The sequence below is a fragment of the Passer domesticus genome, chromosome 1 (genome assembly GCF_036417665.1).
Source record: "Passer domesticus isolate bPasDom1 chromosome 1, bPasDom1.hap1, whole genome shotgun sequence".
In the NCBI taxonomy this organism is placed as follows: domain Eukaryota; kingdom Metazoa; phylum Chordata; class Aves; order Passeriformes; family Passeridae; genus Passer; species Passer domesticus.
Window position 1 is genome coordinate 42,578,556 of NC_087474.1, and position 21,675 is coordinate 42,600,230.

General features: G+C 38.2%; 1 protein-coding gene across 2 annotated transcripts in view; it reads right to left on the bottom strand.

The window, feature by feature from the left end:
• The window catches only part of CPNE4 (copine 4), a 225,596-nt gene that overhangs the window by 158,249 nt on the left and 45,672 nt on the right, over positions 1–21,675 (bottom strand). For both annotated transcript variants that reach the window (XM_064416034.1, XM_064416045.1), the window contains one exon: positions 18,078–18,265. In XM_064416034.1, the coding sequence (XP_064272104.1) occupies positions 18,078–18,265 (188 nt within the window). The remainder of the gene's footprint in view (positions 1–18,077; positions 18,266–21,675) is intronic.

Consider the following 21,675-nt stretch of genomic DNA (forward strand, 5'->3'; position numbering starts at 1 on the left):
CAAAGTACAATAAAAATAATAAAAAACTGCATAAGCTTTCAATTCTTTCTGGCCAAGAATAATGAAAACTGTAAACTTTCTTTCACAGTTGAACAGTACAGACTCTACTGTTGCAGTCAATTAGACTACCAAACTACACCAAAGCACATTAGTATATGCCACAAGAAGAAAATCTTAAACATATGGAAGGGCTGCCTAAATATGTTGACAGGACCTTCTTTAGCATTAAATTTGCTATCGGTCACATAATCTCAGGATAAAAAATAATTTTGGCACAAGAGAGAAACAAGGAAAGGAGACCAAGACTCTCAAGGTTACTTTCTCAAAAAAACGGAAGAACCTAAAACTGGTACCATTAGGCACTTAAATGATAAACCACAATGAAATAACTGACAGTAAAACTTATTATAAAAAACAAAACAAAACATGCTGAAACCTAAGCAAAAACCAAACCACTCTTCTTGGGAGGACAACAGGGATCAAATGTTAGCATTTATCAGTATCTACAATAATTGCTCAATGTTTTCAAGTTTTTTCACAGGGAAAACCAAAACTACCTAAATCCAGGCAAGTTTAATCTACAACAGGCTCATTCTTCCACATAGCTCCATCAACTTCCCATCCTCACTTCTCACAGGCTTCAAAAAGTATGTGCATAGACACAGGCTGAACCTGCTCCAGGAAATGATCCAGCATGGTTCACGAGAAAGCAGGAACACTGTCTTCCCCATGGCTACTACAACTGTGTTTCTCCACAGTAGGAGAAACTCAGTGCAGTGATGCCAAAAGGACAGAGAGGACACAGAAGGAGTAACCCTTTAGAGATCAAGACACAAACAGAGCCACAGAGGACATGCCACCATCTGGTCTTTCTTAGTTACTGTCCTTCAAGAACAAGCAATTGCTTAAGGGGGAAAGCAGCCCCTTACAGGAGGCATCCCTAAAACACTGGATGTGCCACAAATCTCGTGGTCACAGAGAAATGCTGCCCACTGAAGAGGCTCAATTTCAGAAAGCCACTCAGCTAAAGGAGAGCTTCCTTTCCCCACTCAATGGGACGACACTGATTCATGCATGCTGAGCTAAAAGCATGCATAAATGTTTGCAGGATCAGTATCAAATAACCACATTCCTCTTCAAAAGCTCTCTATATAATCTGCAGAAAGATTCACACCAATTATATATTTCATGACTAATTATTCTAATTAAACTGACTGGTAGCACATTAGAGATTCAGACAGAAAACAAAATATTCAGACTTTACGTTCTCCTCCTCCACACTCCAGTGAAATCTCTAATGTATCTTATGATTTCTTTATCTCAACCCAAAAGCAAAAATACACTGAGTTTTTTAAAAAATTATCAGCTTCCTCCAGCCTCTTACAAGAAATCCACCCTGTACAGGGAGATGGTAACTCTGTTTAATGCCATGCTCACTGTTTCACAGCTCTAGTTTATAAACCTTTCTGTATTGGTGTACACCTCCCCACACCATCTCTGAGCACCACCACAATCAGTTGTACTCTGCTACCATGAGCTGCCTGTTGGCAGCTTCTTGTATTGTAGCTACTGCATTGCAATGGTTCTTGCTGATGGTTCACATCTCAGAGCATTCCCAGTGGCTGAATGACTCGATTCTGTAGCCTCACCTGCTCACAAGCCCAACTGTGTTTGCCTATGAGGGGTTGAGTGCCCTATGGAGAGCAGGAACAAAAATCCCTAATCCCTGTATTTAGGAGAGCTACCCCATCTTGCTGAGAATGGATCTTGCTATGGTTTTGTACTTTTGAAAATAAAGCTAAGAAAGGACACGGTTATCTTGTGTCACTTTATATGAGTAAAGCACCACTATATCCCTCTATTTGTATAAGGCTTTCCAAAAATATCATTAGGGTGAAGACTTGTGGTTCAAAGCCAAGTGCTCAGAGTAGAAATTTCCAGAATGGAGATGACATGTGCAGCCACAGTTTCTCTTTTGCCTGAGAAACTGTCACCCTTCATTGCATGATGATTCCCTCCTTCCCTTCAACTCATTCCTACAGGTCTTCCTCACATGAGGCACAGAACACTCCCAAATAGAATATTGAATATAACTGAAGGATTCATTCTTTCTCCCATGCTCCTTTAGCCTGGATAAACCAATACACAGAATTTATTGCAGTGTTTATGAATGTTTTACTGATGAAAAGACTTTCTTCAGATGCTGAATAGACATGGCACAATTTTGCTAATTTATGTCTGTATTTTTTTTTCAATTTATAAGTGCCTTCCTGTTGACCTAAGGAACTTCTATGCATAAGCAAAAAAGAAAAAATACACTAAATCAAATGTTTGATAAATCAAAAGAGTCTAGATTCACTCCTTTGTCTGGGTGATATTCTTAAGATACCTGGCATCGTAGAACTAAGAGAAGATCATGATCTGCTGCTATATGTGACTGGGAATTTGAAGTACTTCAAAATCTGAAGAGCTCAGCACCATGCTGTTCAAATCAATTCCTTACCAAGTACTCAAATAAAATAATAAAAAAGAAGAATTTAAATTGCCCTACAAGGTGCTGGCCCAGGGCTCCAATTGCATCTAAAATAAGATCCAGGTGCTCTTAAAAGTCTAAAGCAGTCTTTCAAATTGCTCTTCACTGCATGTGCCATGAATGCTGATCTTTTAAAAGCGTGTCTAAATCAAAACACTCCATATTGCAGGATAATTGCTTGTAAAATATAAAAAAAGCTGCATGAAGATAGCCCCAGCCAAGTTAAGTGGTAAGCCGTGTTTAATATTTTCTCTAAACAAAAGATAACAAAAAATGACCAAGAGTGTTTTGCTCTCTTTTCAAACTTTCACTCCAAAGTAAGTTACTAGTTCATTTCAACTATATCAGACTTACTACTACTCAGAGACCCATTGTTACGATTATTTTATTGCAAAGACACCTAGAGACTTTGGAAAGGTTCTTACTATTCCTTGCAAATAAAACAGATGTATTTCCTGCCCCGAAGACCTCATAGCTAAGCATTTATAAATACACACAACAGCATGGCAGGAAATTGGGGACAAAAAATCACCTCAGCAAAAGGACTATTTTAGGTCCTTTTGACCTAATATGACCAAATATGAATTTGCATGCATATATTTTTAGAATAAAACTGCAATTTGTGAAATTAGATAGGAGTGTTAAGAGAACACTTTTAGAAGGGATGGTGAAGAATATGTCCATCACACCTATACCTACCAATCTGCTGCATGAAACATCTCTCTGCAGACACACCATGACACACCTTTGGCAAAAAGGATCAACAGTGACAGCATCCATCCAGGTATAAACCCCAGTAAAGCATGATCCCACTGAGCTACATGCCAAGACTTGGGTCCTGTAAGATTATTCCACTGAGAATGAAAACAGGATAGAAGCATAGTATAATCTAGTTTGGAAAATACCTTAAAGATCACCAAGTCAAACCATTAACCCAGCACTGCCAAGTCTACCACTAAACCATAATCTTAAGCATCACATCTAAAGAACTTTTAAATAACAACAGAAATGGTGACTCAATCACTTCCCTCGGCAGCCTATTCCAGTGCTCAATAACAACTTTGGTGAAATTTTTTTTCTTAATAACTGACCTAAACCTCTCCTGGTATAACTTGAGGCTATTTCATCTTTTTATCTGTGAGAAGAGACCGACACTCAACTCTCTACAAACTCCTTTCAGGTAGTTGTAGAGAACAATAAAGTGTCCTCTCAGCCTTCTTCTTTCCAGTCTAATCAAATCCAGTGCCCTCAGCCACTCCTCACAGGACTTGTTCTCTAGAACAGAGTGGCTTTCCAGAAGTCTCTAGAGTCAGGAAGCTTTAATGAAACTATTTTGAAGCATGCATAAAGAAGTAAAATGAACAAAATTTTCCTTCCTCACAGCCATAGGTGTTCTTTAAGATAATCTCAGATCCAAAAGCCTATTCTCTAGGCTTCTCTTGGAACATCACTCTGCTGCTCTCCAAGCTGTATTAAAGTTTCCATGCTATTGTTTTTTAGATACAATCTCATTTTGATTCTACTCTAGTGTCTGTTCCATCTTGTCTTGTTCTCTGTTTTCTCACATTCAAAAATACATACTGTGCCCAAATAAAACTAACATGAGCCCTTCCAGCCAGGTCATCTAGGCCTTAGGGTAGCTCCCTTGCTGGGGAAGAAAGAGAACCCCCAGAGCTGTAACACAAGAAAGCTGGTCACAAAGTAAGGTGTAGCCTGGGGTTTTCAATACAGTCTAAAAGCAATATAGAGTTGTAAGGAAATCAACAATAATGTTATGAAAAACCTCAACCAACTGCTTTCAGAATAAACAAATCCTTCATAAATACTTCTCTTCAGTACTGTGTGACACAGACCAGCCCTCCTTTGAATTTCATATAATAGCACCAACTTCTGGCAGAAAGGATTTCTGAATGACAATCACAGTATGTAACTTGGTCAGCAACCAAGTTCTACAAATGTATTACATCACTGCCTTCTTTTCAGCTTTTCCTCTCCACATCTGTAATGAAGGGAAAGGGCAGGCAGATGGTCAGTAAATTATGTATTCTCACCACAAACATTCCCAGGAGTAGCCAAATTATACAACGCTTCACAAGAGGCATGGAGATAGAAGTGTGGGCTCTTTAAATAGACTGACCTCCATCTCCAGCTGAAATCAGCAGAAAAAGCAGAGTGATACAATGAAAAGGAGGAAAAAGTAATTAGCCTGCATCAGCTGCACTCGAGTTGAATGGATAAGAGCACGTGGCTGCTTTGAAAGGGGATATCCAGATGGAAAGATGCATACCATGACAATGTAAACTCTGTGAACTTTATCATTATGTCATAATCTTATTTAAAAATATTCCCAACTGATACAATTAAAATTTATTCAAAACTAAGGACTTCCTTGGTTTCAAAATTAATTAAAGGTGCATATATCCCTTAGGTTTCATAGTATTACCCTTCTAAAAATAACACAAATATAAATTGCTGATGCCCAACTTAGCAGAATATATATACAGCTCCTCTAAATTATAAAAGAAAAAATATGAATTTTTTCTTAAAGTGTTATAATGTTTTCTTTCATTCTTTAAACTAAACTCTGCAAATTGGAAATGTTTCCATCATAACAGCTCAGAGACCAAAATATTACCAAGTTGGAAGAGTTACACTTATTGTGCTGTTTTCCATTAAAACTGGGACTTGAAACCACCTTCTTTCCCACAAAAGGCAGGGGTACCTGAAGGTCAGGACATGGCTACTTTAAATCAAGACAACATCAGATCAAACTTGAAAAGCCAAGTCTAGAGTACAAATTGAAAAAACAAGCATGCAAGCCCTGTGAACACTTTATTTTTTTGTATCAATGCAGCAATTCAACGTTGAGCAGCAAATTCAAAACCAAGCAAAATCCAGGCAAATGTCTCCCGAAGTTGCAAAACAGCATTACATGCAAGTTGAATTCAAAAGTAACAGTTTTGGGTGGAATCAGAGTTGCGTGTAGAATTTTAACTTGTTAAGGATAAGCCTCACTCTCCACCACAAGGTTAGCTATCATCAACATTTTCCAATATTATTAGAGAATCTCAATAAATTCCCAGGGAAAAATAGAAATTATAAACATGAAAAAGGAAAATTTGTCTATAATATTTTGGACATGACTTCATTGTGAAGCTATAAGGCTAAATATGGCAGAAAACTAAGCCCCACCAAACTAAGGAAGAAAGAATGGATGCTCCTTACCAAATGGCATGAAGCTGTGTCCAGGAAGGTTTAGGCCGGATATCAGAAAAAGCATTTTTTACCTCAAGGGGTGGTTGGACACTGAACAGGCTCCCCAGGGAAGCAGTCTCAGCACCAGCCTGACAGAGTTCAAGAAGGGTTTGGACAATGCTGTCAGGCACATGGTGTGACTCTTGGGGATGGTCCTGTGCAGGGCTGGAGTTGGACCTGGTGATCCTTGTAGATCCCTTCCAATTCAGGATATTCAAGGACAGCTTTTTTATTGATAGAAGGAGTAAGTATAATGCGAAGATGGTCAAGGACCTACTTTGGTATTTAAATTAAAGAATCAAGGAAGCAAGCAGGAAAGCACAGGGCCTTCAACAACATTAGGCATACATGAGACTGTAAAAAGAGTACTTTTACAGAGTAAAAACATCAGATGACAATGAACATTATGCCAATGACTTCAAACAGAGAAACACAGGCACAGGAATTTGTCTTGTATATTCCTTTGCAGAATAGAGAAGACACATACTGGCAGCTGAAAGGCCCAGTATAAGCTGGAGAAATGCAAATACAGTTTTAAAGCAGCAAATGCCACTGTCAGTGAAAACAGTTCCTGCATCCATGTGGAACCTGAAGGGCAGCCAGGGGAGTAAGGCTGTTGAAGCTAGTCCAGTTCATCTGGCAGTGACACAGCATAAGCTTTTAAGTTTACCCCACTTACAAGGCAACAGCAGACTAATCAGTCCTCAAACAGCATTTAAAGTTAAATACAACAAGATACAATGATCAACCTAATGTTTCTCTGAGGAGGCATATAGAAGGCATGTAGCACATCACTTGGTTCTGCACCAGCAGCTGGTTCCATACCAATGGCATACACAAGCCAGCTGGTGCAATAGCTAGGCAATGAGTTTTTCCAAATATTGAGGCAAAACAAAAGCCTCAAACCTCGTATTTTTATTGACTTTTTTAAAAATTGAAAATTACTTGAAAAAAAAAACCTCAGATCCTTCTGATTAAGTTTCTCAAGACAAATCCAGATTACCACAATGGATAGTTTTCTGCTTCAAATTAAAAAACATTGCAGGTTGGTGGTGTGGAATAAAACTGAGTATCTCACAAAATTGTGGCATTTACCTCAGTTACAGTTAACATTTTGTGATGAATTTCAAACTAAAAAGTAGCTGAACTGTAGGCCTTTTGAACACTAAAATTATTCATAGGGAGCTACAACAATTATTCCAGTTCCAATGACTTACATGTTCTTCTAGAGGAGACTGTTCAACCCAAGAACTGGCTTGTCACATATTTTTATTCTGCCATATTTAAGTGTGACATTTTCAACAAAAGGAAGGTAAATTTACACAGATCACCTACACAATCCACACCCAAATACTGTGGACTGTATATGGATTGTCCAAAGTGCCTTAGAATTTTCTTCACAAATAAGCATCTTTGTAGAGCCAGGGTTGGAACAATTTTGCTTTGCTTTGTCAGCAGCAGTGGCATGGTGGTCGTAGCAGCCACTCCAAGCCCTCTGCCAGAAATGGGATATTTTCAGCCCTCTTCTTCAGAGAATAGTCTTACTAGTTTACATCTAGGATCTTCTTTTGGAGAACACTAAGAGTGGCAAAGAAGCAATAGCAGAAATCACAGTTCCGGTAGTTTATGTGATGTGGCTTTGCTTTGATTACCTGTTTTTACAGGCAAAATTGTAAAGTTCTCATGGGGAGAAAGAAAAAATCAATCCATCCCATTTTTGGAAAAAACTTTCAAAAAAATCAGGCAAATCCTGGAATATCTGTTAACAGATGAGGTCAGTGCATCTGTACAGAAATGTAGCTTGGACATTTCAATTCAGGTTTCAGGGAGTCTGTATTCTGGCCTGGTTACCACATAACTGAAACAATATATTTTTAAGCTAATACCAAACATGAGGGAGTATGGAAAACAGCAGTTCCAGGGAAATTGCTTTTACTTTCCTTTGCATAAACTTGAACCCCATCAATTTGTGTCAACAGCACATTCCCTTATTATGTAATGGTTTTAAGCCAAACCAGCTTAATGAACCTAGTATGCACGGTCAATCAATATTTGAATAGAATCTTTTCAAAACACATTTGCAGTAGTTCAGATTGTTTTTCTAAATCACTTATTCTCAGTTTCATAAGTGCTCTTTTCCTTCAATTTGTGTTAGACCCTAAAACCCCTCAGAGCAAACACAGAAGAGGCTCATGCTGCTGACAATTTCTCAGTTCCATTCTGATGCTACAGGTTAGGAATCAGTGTACTGAATCAATCAAGTGAATTATCTACTTACAAAGCAGCTCCAAAGATTCCTGTTTACTGTCGGTTTATCACAATCTGTCAGACTACTGAAGTCAAACCAGGCTTAAAATCTGTCCTGGAGATGTGTGAAGTTTGTGTGTCTGGAGAAAATAGCTCATGAGAGGAAGGCATATTACTGAGGTAATCTGAAATGTGCATCTGCCTGCCCATGATAAAAGCAGCCTTAGACTCTCCATCCGAGTTTAAAATACTACATAACTGATAGATAATTAAACTGCAGGGGAAGAGAGCAAAATAATTTTTTTTAATGTTGAGCTGCTGACTTATAGAATTCCTCCTGTATATCTTCCTAACAAACCAGTTACTTGGGGTTAAGAAAGAGTGGGAGCATTGTAAAACCTTGGTTTTCCTGATATTTTCCCTAGATAATTTTGAAAGCATTTTTAATGGTCTCTTCTTTTTTTTTTTTTTTTTCTTACCCTACTCATACAACAAAACTCTAAGGCCTGACATGGTTAAAAAAATGTAAATATTAGAAAAATCTTGTTTTATTGCATATGCATATATATATGACTGCATGTGTAAATGTATATATGACTGAGAATGCTGTGTGAGTCACAGCTTTTATGGAAAACTATCCTGAGAAAAAGTTGTGAAAAGTTAACAAAGCATGAATTAAGAACCATCAAATAGACAGCATGGCAAAAGGCAGTATTTACAAGCACATCTTAGGATGATGAGAAACATTGATGAAAGTACATTAATAGCAAAGAAATATCTAAAACTGCATGGGAAGAGGAAACAATTCAGCTGCCCTGTGGTAATGAGGTAAAAAAGGTGCTTTTATTAATGTAGAGTAAAATATTTGGTCGGCCATAGTATTTCCATATTTTAAATGTCATAGATACAAGAACAGATGAGAACTCTTCTCAGTTCTTAGTATTTAATGTCTGCAACCCAGTTATTCAAAAGTTAAGATGAAGGCAAAATTTTTAAGTAGCTTAAAAATACTCAAAATGTTTCTACCAGGAACAATACACAAATGTTTGCAGAGCCATAGAGAAATCTGACAGAGCACCCAGCCTGGTTCCCCCACAGGTCCAAAAGGCAAGGTAAAGTGCACAGAGCTACCTGCAGACACAGACATACTCTAGCTGAAGGCATGTGCTGCAGGAATGGATATAAATAAATTGTTCAACAGAGTTCCCCAAACATTTCCATAATCCCTGATCCTCTGGACATTGAAATAGGATGTCAACAAGTATAGGTCATTCAGATTTCCCTCTAAGCTAGTGCAGTATTGCACTGATTTTTAAGCAAGTAACTTTTTCCTAACATAGAAAAATTACTACATGATCCCACGTTTCATTTCCATGGCTCTCCTAGGGGCTGATTTACCAGGCAGAGGTGCTCCTGGAAATCACCCCCAAAGGAAGTTCTTCCTGGGAGAGGATGCTCCAGGCTGCAGGTTCAGGGAGAGACCATGTAGCTTTTACCACCTCTCATACATAAGCACTCCCTCCTGACTTCTCAGGAGTACACTTGTTTTTATTCAATTATGTAAACTATGAGAAAATAACTCTTCACTCTCTGCAGCTTGAAGCCAGGGAACCTGAAGACGTTCAGCTGGACAGAGAAGCCAGCTTCCAGCCCTGGTAGAGAGGAATCATCCAGCCCAAATATGATCACTCTCAATAAAAACAAAGACATCTCCTTTGTCTCCTTTGCACATGCATTACATTTCACAAACTGCACTACAGAGGCAGAAAATTATGTTTGAGCTAGTGGAATAATATGATATTTCATATATATTGACTCAACATGACAGTATTTGTTTTCAGTTGAGACAATCTGTCTGATTCAAATGAGTTCAAGCTGAAAGACTAGCTGATTAAAAAAGACAGGAAAAAAAGCACTGTGGCTGTCTTCAAATGCTGAGACAAGGAGGAGGCTCAAGAAAAAGCAGCAGTGATGGATGAGGTAAAACCAAGAGGGAGTTATTATAAAATGGATTTAAAATAAATAGACACATTACTACCTGGGGTCTAAAAAGAAAATATCATTAAAACTAATGATGTTCATATTTCTGAACTAGGCACAGGAGGAAAACAATTCCTAGTACAATTTTCTTATCAAATGTTTGTCACCACAAGAAAGTTACAGCCTTTAGTTTTCAGTCTTCCAACTTTTCATAAGTAGTTCGGAAAGACCTGGGAGAGAGTTCTCTTTCTTTTTAACAAGAAGAGCAATATAAATTACAGTTCCAGGTTTTGAGCATACTCATATATTTATAAAAATGTACTAAGTATATCAGGGGGTGAACAGAATATTATGAATTATGCTGTCTTGGATATGGAGAAAAACTACCCAGCAGATTCCCTCCATGTGGAGAACTTTTCTATTTCCAGAAAGAGTTAATGACAGGAGGTCTTCAGCAGGCAAACCCTTGGAAGAAAGTGTGCCTCCAAAATATTAAGGCTTGGAAAGGAAGGTATCAGATTAGATGGATTCAGGCTGAGAACGGACCAAGATAAAACATTCAATTAGCCTGCAGCCTGACCCCACAGACTTCCAGTAGTGCTTGAAAAAGATGAGATGTCTTTGACAGTCACACCATACAAAAAGACTTCAAGGAAATGTACCAGGAACAGAAAGCAGAAGCTAAAAGCAAATTGTGGCAGCAACAGAGGTTACCAAATAGTTTTGAGTAAAGAAACATTCATTAGCATCAACAGAGACTTGATGAAAGAGGAGAAAGAAAAGTATGATATTGATTTATGAGGATGAAATAAACCATAAAGGCATATACACAGGCACAGTGCTATGGTGTAAATAAAATCACAGCTTTCAGTGTGATGAGTGAAAACAAGATAAGTTGAATGGCACCTAAAAAACTCTTAAGCATCATCTCCTAGGAACTTACCTTGGGAGGAAGTGAATGCAGCAGGACTGCTCTCATTTCTTCCTAGGTCCAAAGCTGCATTCACAGATCATCACCTGCAAGTTGTGCAGGACATAGACCTGTGTTCATACAAGGCCAAGCGCTCTGAAGGCCTGAATTATCTGGGCTGGAGGGGCCAATGAACCTGACTGCCAGCCCTGAGTCAGGAAAGGTAGGACCTTGGCCACCTTGTGACTTAATTAGAAAAAATCCCATTACCTTTATTTCCTGATGAAAGTCTTGATCATTTCAATTAAAGACTCAATTCTTCTGCATTGGCTTTCATCAACCATGATTTGCATGAATCCAATTTTACAACAGATCTAGTATTTCATTAAATCCAATTTTACAACAAATCTAGTATTTCATTTGATCTAAGCTTTGGCCAGAGAACTCAGGTAGCATTTCCAATTATAAGCCCTCTTCTACCTGAAGAGAAAAAATCCCAAATCTGCAAATGAATCAGAAGCTTCTTCACAAAGAGAAGAGCTAATTTCATAACCTCTATTCAAGCATCTCTTTGCCACCAAATTCGGGATAATCTGATATAAAACATCTCATCAGAAATTTTTAAGTTCCTTTCTTTGTCAGAGAAAAATTTTCCTAAGATGATAAGTTAATCTTACTGCAACCCTATTACTTACAATTAATTTCATACAGGATGTTTGTTCATCAAGTTGATATCTTAGGAGTGAAATCAGAAAAATAGTATCTAGAATCTGCTCTAGCATTGACTAGAGTATTATTAAACAAAAACAATGCAAACCCATCAAATTTTCAATAAACCAGCCCACTGTGAAGCCTTGCAGTTCTTTAAAGCAGAGAATAAATCCCAAATCACTGCTCAGAAATCTCTGTGGAAATGCAAAACTGCATTGCATCTCTGCAATGCTCTAAAATAAACATAGTTCAAATAACTACCCAAACAAAACCATGTTTCATGATGGGTTAGGTATGCTGAATCTTCAAAATAAAGGATGCCTTTTTATACAGTCATGGACAAATCAGAAGAATACAATCCCAAATAGCACTGAGAAAATGAACAGGGATTTTCTCAGTGTCTCCTTTAATACAGGAAAAAGGAACTTAAAAATAATCAGCATAAGGAAAATTCAAAAAATACAAGTAATATTACTTTATTCAACCCCCGCTTAAGCTGCTGAACACTTATGCCCCAGGATATCCTAAAATTTTATCTTTTATATACAAAACTTTTAGAACTATTTGAACTAAGTTATGGAAGTTATTCTACCAACATTTTTTTTGCAATTACAAAGGCATAAACTCCTGTTTAAGAACTCCCTGAGCTGCAGATCACCAAGAGCTAGAAGAACAAGCTGGAAAGACACTTTTATATTTCTCTGACCCCATATTTCTTCACTGTCACCACCTAGCAACTAGATGCATGATGGGGTTAAACAGCCTCAAGCCTCAGTCTGTATGGCTGCTGGTGGTAGTTCTTTCTAATCACTGAAACTTCCAGCTCCATCCAAATGCTTCATCTATTACCTGTTCATCAAAATGAACTAAATAAGATGTATTTTTTCGTGTGTGGGGAATTTTGCCTCTTCACAGTATTTTTGTGTTTATTTTGGAACAGTTTGGTAGAGTCATGGAATATATCATCCCACAGACTCCCCTATTTCATGGCTTGTTGGCTTCTGCAGTGGGCTGTAACAGCCGCAGATGGATAACATGAAAGCTACTTTTGGGTATCTATGGAAACAAATAGCAGAAGTCTGCCTCAGAGTCTTCTCTTCAGATCCATCACCCATGCTAGGAAGGGGCAGGGAATTTCCCCCAGTCTCCAATATAGAGAGGAGAGAAATGTGGCAGCAGGTGCTGGGAATGCAAATGGGGAGCTGAGGTAGATGAAAAGGCAGAGGAAGAAGAAGGATGCTGGAATTCAGAAATGAAACAAAAGAAAGAGCAGGACTAAGAGGAAAAAGAAAATACAGATGGATGTGCAGGTTGATGTGAAAGGAAGAGGAAACATAGAAAACTCAGGTTGGTTTGTTTAGTCCTGCCAAGCTGATCCTTTAAATGTCATGCTGAACTACAAGTGAATAACTTTTATTTTAAGAATATCAACACATTTTTATCAAAGCTCACCAAGTTTTCCACAAATTCGGACTTCAGAGAATATTTCAACAAAAAAGTCTATTTCAGTAAACAATCTTATTAGTTCCAACAATTTCACCCAAGTCCATCAAGATGAATTTTAGCGAGTGCAGGTTGTCTTTGGATGCTGCTTCATTTGCTCTACAGTTACAGAGGTTTAATAAAAGCTTTGGGTAAAAAGCAAAACCTCCAGTTGGCTGTTCAAATCCACAAGGAAGCAGACACTCTCTGTGCTGCTACTGAAAGCCACAAGAGTACAACTACAGGAAGCCCTCCCTGATTCCAAAACATGGCTATTGTCTTCCTAAGCTCCTCTTTTCATAGCTCCAGACATCACATTCCATCTGCCTAAGTCAGGCTGTGCGAGACCTCCCGATCTCACGTAAATCTTGTATGACCAGACACAGCTCTGCAACTTACTCAGCTTTCAAAATAACATGTACTATGCGTATTTGCCATATGCAGATAATCTGTGAACAGGTCCAAGACACTTTCCTAGGATTAAGGAGTTAATGAGAATGCCAATGCCACCACATCCCAGCTGAAGGCTCCAATGCTATACATTAGTTAACAGTTAACATTTATTACACGTGGACATTCACACTCTAGGTGAGTAAAATAATCATTGGAGCCAAGGAATTTATCACCATGTACCTAAGTCATTCACCATCTGAAACTTAGCACAGTATTTAAACTCTTTGAACACATTCAAATCAAGACAGAAAAAGAGCCGTTGAATAATTACCCTAAACAAACAACTTAAGTACAGCATTTGGGCACCTTGCAAGTGTGCACCTGCCTAAAATTATGGCCATAAGAGCTAAAATTCAGCTCTGGATCAGCAAATTGGCTTTTAGTACATAAATACAGCAGAATTTAAGATTTTGCTGTATCACACCCTGTTATGTTAGGCTTCATGTGTGAGAAGGAGTAAACTGCCGATTTTCCTGGGAGACACAACATATCATTTACATTCTAGCCTACTGGAGACACTGCTTTTCAGCCAGCACCAACATGCACACACAGGGAAAAGCAGGGGGGAGGTGTGTGTGCACGCTTGTGAGTGTGCCAGTTTGTTTACAGAGAAACATCTACCCAGACAAGAAGAAAAAACCAGCAAGCATAGCTGTCCCAGAACAGGGGGCAGCATCAAGAATTCTTTGAGTATTTGTCCGAGTTCCCCATGGTTTCTCTACTGAGGAGTTTTGTGTCCCTCATCAAATCATCATTGGTGGGCTACAGGCCCACCAACTTCACCTCAGTTCCTGAGAAGTTGATACAGAACTTAATCCTAGGCACATTAAGGATAAGAAAATCATCATGAGTAGCCAACCAAGAAAAAGTCATGCCCAAACAACTTGTCAAACTTCTAGGATGAAGTAGATCTAGCTGGCCTGGTAGATGAGGGAAGAGCAGTGGTAGAAAATATCTGGGACTCCAGTAAGGCCTTTGACACTGCCTCCCACAAGATCTTCACAGAGGAGCTGCTGCTACAGGGAATGGATGAGCAGTGAGGTGGACTGAAATCTGGCCAGGTTCAGAGGCTGGATATCAGTGAGACAAATTCTAGTTGGATGCCAGAGACTAGGAGTGGGGCACAGGGGTCAGTACTGGATCCTGATTAAGATATTCATTAATGACCCAGATGATGGGGCAGACTGTACCTTCAGCAAGTTTGTGGGTGACACACCTGGAGCACTCAGGAGGCATTTTATCAATGTAATACCCAAAGGGAAGGTCCAAAGACAACAGAGCCAGGTTTCTTTTCACTGGTGGCTAGTGACAGAACCAGAGGTAATGTGCACTAGTTGAAACACAGGAACATTAGGAAACATTTTTTCACTAGTGACAGCGACCAGGCACTGGCACAGGTTGCCTGGGGAGTATGCAGAATCCCCTCCTTAGAGATATTCAAAACCTGTCTGACACACTCCTGGGCAACTGGCTCTAGGTGACCTGAGCAGCACATGAGCCATGTGACCTCTAGAGGATCCTTCCAACCTCACCAATTTTGTGTCTGGGAAACAAACAAACAAAACCCCCCAAAACAAAACAAATCAGGAAAACTACAGTTTAAAAAAATGAAGAATACTTAGACGTCATTTCCAATCTCTGGAAACAGCACCTACCCACTCTACAAGAGCATCAACACATTTTCATTCTATATTTACATGTGTGGGTGGCATAATTTACACAAACACACACATATGCACACACAGAACTGCAGAACTGAAAAAAAAATTCCTCAGCAACAGGCTTGCATATTTTATCAAAATTCTCCCAGAGAGAAATGTGCACAGATCACTCACTTTCAGGGATTGTCTGCACCTAAAGAGTGGCTTTCTGCATATGCTCATCGTTATTATTTTTTCTTTTCATGGATAAGACAATCATATGCTGAATTCTAAAACTCTTGAACAGAGAGGGATGAATATGCACTCACAATTAATTGGATTTAATAAATTCCTAATTTTCTCTTATGTACTTTATATCCTCTTTTTAAAATCACACCTTTTAGCTTGATTAACCACAAACACTCAACTATAACGTTTAAGTAAAAATAACCAACAACATGTCATTGGAAATATTACATTCCATTCCCTTATATCCCCGAATCTCTAACTTCATGCATAGGGCAATCCCATGAGCCTAAGCCCACATGCTTGAGCTGCATCTGGCCCAAGAGCAGCTGTGCAGCCAGCCCTCAGTACTTTCCATGGATTTCAAAAGCACTTCTGTGCAAGAGCACAACCTACACAGACCACAACCTGTATTTTGGACACCTTCATTTCGGCTACATTCACACTCTAGGTGGGTAAAATAATCATTGGAGCCAAGGAATTTATCATCATGTACCTCAGTCATTTACCATCTGAAACTTAGTAGAGTATTTAAACTCCTTGTGCCGACAAAACCTCTACACAACCAGAGTATGCAATCAGTATGTACATTTCAGTAATACTGCATCTTGCTACAGCACATTTGGATCTCCAAGGGGTTTAAGGTACCTGGAAATTCAAGATAATTTATGAAGTCACAAAATCCACACTCCTGAGTTCTACTCCCTTTTTTGGGTTGCCATTTAGTGATTTCTGTGTTGAATATACTCATTTCACTGGTAACTGGATTTTGCTATTTTTTAATTATTACTTTGTCTGTTTTTTCATGTCTTGCTGGATCATTGATTGCCATCAGCAGAAGATTCTTCCAGCCAAATTATGTCTCTAGCTATACCTGAGTGACTCTGCTCAATTTAGCTCAGCAACAGGAACTCAATTAAAAATTCTGTTAAGAAGGTGCTTGCCAGAAAATACTCATCACAGCAGAGTGGCATTCACTTTGCAGCACTGATAGGAACATGAACTAATAAAACCTTTTTTTTTTTTTTCATGCTAAAATGAATTGCCTGGACTCTCACTAGACAGTAGGAGCAACTGACGTAAGATGAGAATCACATTAGTGGGCAGATCTGTTCTACAAGATTTACTCTATTTAGACAATCACTTTCCAAATTAAAAACCACATCAAACAAAGGGAATCTCCATTACTGCATCAGAATATAGAATTTAAATTGACTTGCCCTGCCAGAGACAAACTGTATGTAAATGCACCCAAAGTTATTCAGAAAACTGAGACAGCATAGAACTTTTCATTGTGTCCTTTTCAAACAGAGCCATTTCATTTATTTTGACCTTTAATCTATTTATTGAATAATTTCTACTATTTGTGTGATTTCACACAGTGCAGCTAAATGCTTTTTTCTACACAGAGAGCTAAAATTACCAAATTACCCTTTTTTAGGCTAACTGTTTTATCACCCTAAATTTCAATTACATGGACACACTGATTTTGTAGCACTAAAACAATTGTGAGAGTATTATTTCTATTTATAGTCTGGTTTTCTACCAGGGATATGTCTAGTGGTTCTACAAGAGCAAACGAAGAAAAGAAGAAGAATGCCATCAAGAACCCCTTAACTTTCCTAGGTTGTGCTGGCCTGAAATGGAAAAACTTCATAGGTCAAAACAATTGGAATAAATGGAACAAACTTCTCAAAGTCTAGAAAACTTGGCTGAAAATGCTAAATTAAAAGACCCCTGAATTTAAGACTTTGCTTTCTGCATATGCTCACCATTACTATTTTTTATCTTTTCATAGATAAGACAATCCTATGCTGAATTCTAAAACTCTTGAAAAGAGAGGGATGAATATGCACTCACAATTAACTGGATTTAATAAATTCCTAATTTTCTCTTATATACTTTATATTCTCTTTTTAAAGTCACACCTTTTAGCTTGATTAACCACAAATACTCAACTATAATTTATAAGTAAAATAACCAAAAATATGTCATTAGAAGTATTACATTCCATTCTATGTTCTATAGTTACAATTTGAATTTCTTTAAGACACCATGTTTCCAGTTATCAAAGAAATTGTTTCCAAGATCAGGTAAAATAACACAAAGCAGGATTTTAATCAAACATGCAACCTGCAATACAAGGCAAATTGATAAGGCAAATACATTAGTTTTACTAACTGCAACAAGGAATCCAACTGTAGTGCTCAAAATTTGCAAATCAAGCTACTCTGTCACCAAATCCCTTGCTAGCTAATGATAAACCCTCCTCTCTTCCACAGTACTCCTCTTTATATTGTAATACCTCATGGTCACTATCATTATCTCTGCTAGTATATACCTTTTATGAAAAAATAAGGTCTAAAGGGAAAAGTTTTATGATGCTTCCTTCTTTATTCATCTTGATTTTTAATCTAGATTCCAAAGGGAAGTTCAAAGTTTCTGATTCAAATTGTGTTAGGGTTAATGGAAAATCTCCCTTTGCTCTTGCAAGATTATGCCACAGGCTTCAAATTGCTGCTTCTCTTTACTGTTCTTGCTATTTCAATTTTGCCTCAGCAGTTTGTCTACGCCATCCTAAAGTGCCAGAAGAATCAATTTTATTTTATTAAACACTCACCTCAAACCACTGGCCGTGTGACTGCATTTTAAGGATGACACAAGGATCTGGTTTTGAGAGGGCATCTCTGTCTGATATGCCTTTGCATGCAACTCGCAACTCCACTTTAGTCAGGCATGGGCTGTTAAAAATTCCCAGGGTGTTGGCTGCTGATTCATAGATGTTGCTCATTTTCTTCATTCCTTGTTCTGAAAGAGAGAAAAGGTCTGTTAAGGATGGTGCACACAAGGTACAGCCCCTCCTTCCGCACAGTAACAGTGAATGAAAACCAGAGCATGAGGACAAAGAATAAAATCAAAGGAATACCTATAGAAAAAAAGAAATATTCATCTCACATGTTTATAAGTAAGCCAAGTTCAGAACGATATTTCGCACCTCTGAACTCTGGGAGTGAACTGGGACCTCGACTTCCAGCTCTGCTCCTGCTTATAGAGCCACATCTCCCCAGGTCACAGGTTAGATAGACAGGATGGTAATTCTATGTTTCTTATGATAACACGTTGACAAGGGTAAATTAAATTTGTTCAGGACTCCTGCAATCTGCTTTTATTTCCCTCTATTCCTTCTAAAGAGTATGCACTTCTTCTTACATAAACTTTTGGCATAAATGCCATAGAAAGCCCCTTTCATACCAACCTTAAATTCCAAAATACATCACACTGTTTCCACACTTACTGCAGCAGAATACCTGCCTCCATTCCTAAGCAAGTAGCCAAGATTGATGGTCTGTACAGAAGGGCATGATATTTATGCTGCCACATCTCATTGTTGTAGAGTGTTTGCTCTTCTGGGTCAGGAATCAGAGTTACATGAGCACAGATAGCTGGAATAACAGGGACCTCCAACCCTTACTTCATTATGAACACCACCACCAATCTTGTAGCTCAAGAATTTCTCTCAACAGAAGCAACAAAAATATTTTAACACAGAGCTTACCAAAAATCCCTATATGACCATTTCTGCATCAATCAAGAATGTGGGAACACTCTAATTGGCACATTTGCTCTGAGCTTCACAGCCTGACCATTTAAAAATTTGCTTCCTGATACATGGATTAGTGCCTTCATCACTTTACCCCATACATAACAGCCACAAAAAAGGACTCTCATACTTCTAGCAGACAGATTTGTCTTGCCATTTTATCAGCAAAGCATTTAGCTGTCTGTTTCAAACCTTTTCACTTTCTATTCCACAACACCCTGTTCTCAGAGGTTAATGATTTTTGAGAATTGTTTCGACAAAAATTGCATTTCAGAGGTATGGAAATGAAAGTGAAGCCTTTTTCCCCCAAATCTGCTAAGTTAAAAATAAACTTAAAAACTGCAAAATCACACCTATCCAGTTTTCCTATGAATTAGAAAGGTAAAATTAGAAAGGTATTTCTCAATTCAGAGTAAAGGGAGTTGGCAATAGAGTTTCATTCACAGAAATGTATGTCTGAGTGATGAGGCAGATTATCTGCTCCCCTGGCAGAAGGGATAAAAGCTTGTTAACAACCTACAATTCTTCAAATCTGTACAACAACTAACTGTATGAACATTCATCTGCTGTCACTACCCCACTCAGATATAAGTGAAGGGAGCCTGAGTGGACCCCAACCACTCTCTGAACCTCAGGCTTCTCAGGCATATTTGAAATGTGAGCCACACCACAAACATAGTGCCTGACATCTTAAGATCAAAACAGCCACCTTCAGCCCCTCCCAGTTACTTGTAAATATTATCACCTAACCTACTGTTCCTTGGACTTACTGCTAGGAAAGAAACAGGACTGAGAAAAAGGGCAAAACTGAACAACACATGGAAAAGGTAGTGATATTGGGCTACATTATAAAGCCAGGGACTGGAGAGACTGTTGTCTAATTATTCATCATTTTGTAATCCCATCTCCTTCAGAAAGCTGCTCAACAAGCTCATCCCACACATTTACAAGACATTTTTACATGTTGCCCTTTCCAAATTGAAATCCATTTGAAAATTGGGTTAATTCTGTCTCATACACATCATACATCATTAATAAAATGTCATCCTTTGTGCAGAAATAGGCTGGTGATTTAATTAAACTGGATGATTTCAGCACTGAAGAGAAGAGGAAAAAGTAGCAGAGTGAGGGGGAGAGATGTATTTTTCTTCCTCCTACAATAATTATACATTGGTTTTTCAGAACAGCAGGTAAGTATAAAAATTATATTTCTTTTTATCACTACAACTATTATTTCAGCTTTTGCAAGTTCTAAATTTACCAATGGAAATTATCAAGTTACAGCCTTATTCTTTTGTCTCATTATATTCTGCTTTAAATATAATCACCAGCTTGGGCTGTTGTGCTGATGTCACATCACCAGGAAGCTGGAGACCTGGAAAATATATTTTGAGCCCACTGAAAGTGGCTAAAAATGATATTGTTTTGCACAAACATAGAGAAGTTGGATTGCATAAGACATTTTTTGTGAATTAACTATGTACATTATTGATGGAAGAAAAAAAAATATTCTTTTTTTTTTTTTTTTTTGCTACAGACTCTTCCTTTTTCAGTTCATTAGAACCTTGTTATTCCTTCAGTGTCCACAAAGTTTTGATATTCACTGAACAAGAGCTGTGCCCAGGAGAGGAAAGCAATAGCACAGATTCAAAAAGTAAGTGATAGGTCACATTTGTGAAGTTTTCATTTCATCATTGCATACGTTCTCTCACATTTCCTCAGGAAAACAGGAAAGTGGATTACATGCATCCCACACAAATTTATTAGTCAGTGCTAGACTGAACAAGAATGGAGAAGCAAAAACTGGCATTCTGTCTTCACCTCTCCATGGTGAAACATCAAGAAAACAGTACCAAGTGGAAAAAAAAAATTTAAACTGCACTATGCTGAAATTGAAACATACTAGGCTACAAAAACAAACAACCAAAAAAAACCCACCAAAGAAAAACAAAAAAAAACAAACCACCCAAACCAAACCAAACCACCCACCAAAGAATATGTCGGCTACAAAGAAAAAGTGAGAACCTTGAAGACAGGTCTCTGTCTTCAGTCTCTCAAACATATTCTATATCTGGCATACTTAGAGCTCATTTGCTGGAAATTGACGTGCTCTTTTGACCTTTATAAAGGGATTCACAGCTCAAAGTGATCTTACTGATACATATGATGAGATGGGGAAACTGAAGCCAAATGTTTGTCAGTAGTGCCCACTGACAGGACAAGAGGCAACTGGCACAGACTGAAATTCAGGAAATTCTGATTAAAGAAAAGGAAATTTTTTACTATAAGTTTGGTTCAACACTGCAACATGCTTCTCAGAGAACTTGTAGAGTCTTCATGTTTAGAGATAGCCAAAACTTTTCTGGACACAGCTCACTTTGAACACAGGCTTAGAATAGATGATCTGCAGAGGTCCTTTCCAACCTCTTCTACCCTGTGACTAAGCAGCAAAAAATCAAATTAAAAACTTTTTAGGGTACAGATTGTCTCTGTGATATGTTGCTGAACTAATTGATTATTTGAGGCTATTGGCTCCAAAGCCATGCAGAAAATCAAAATATACACATAGGCCCACCATTTCTGATACAAAGTAGTGCTACAAAGGCCCCCATGTGTA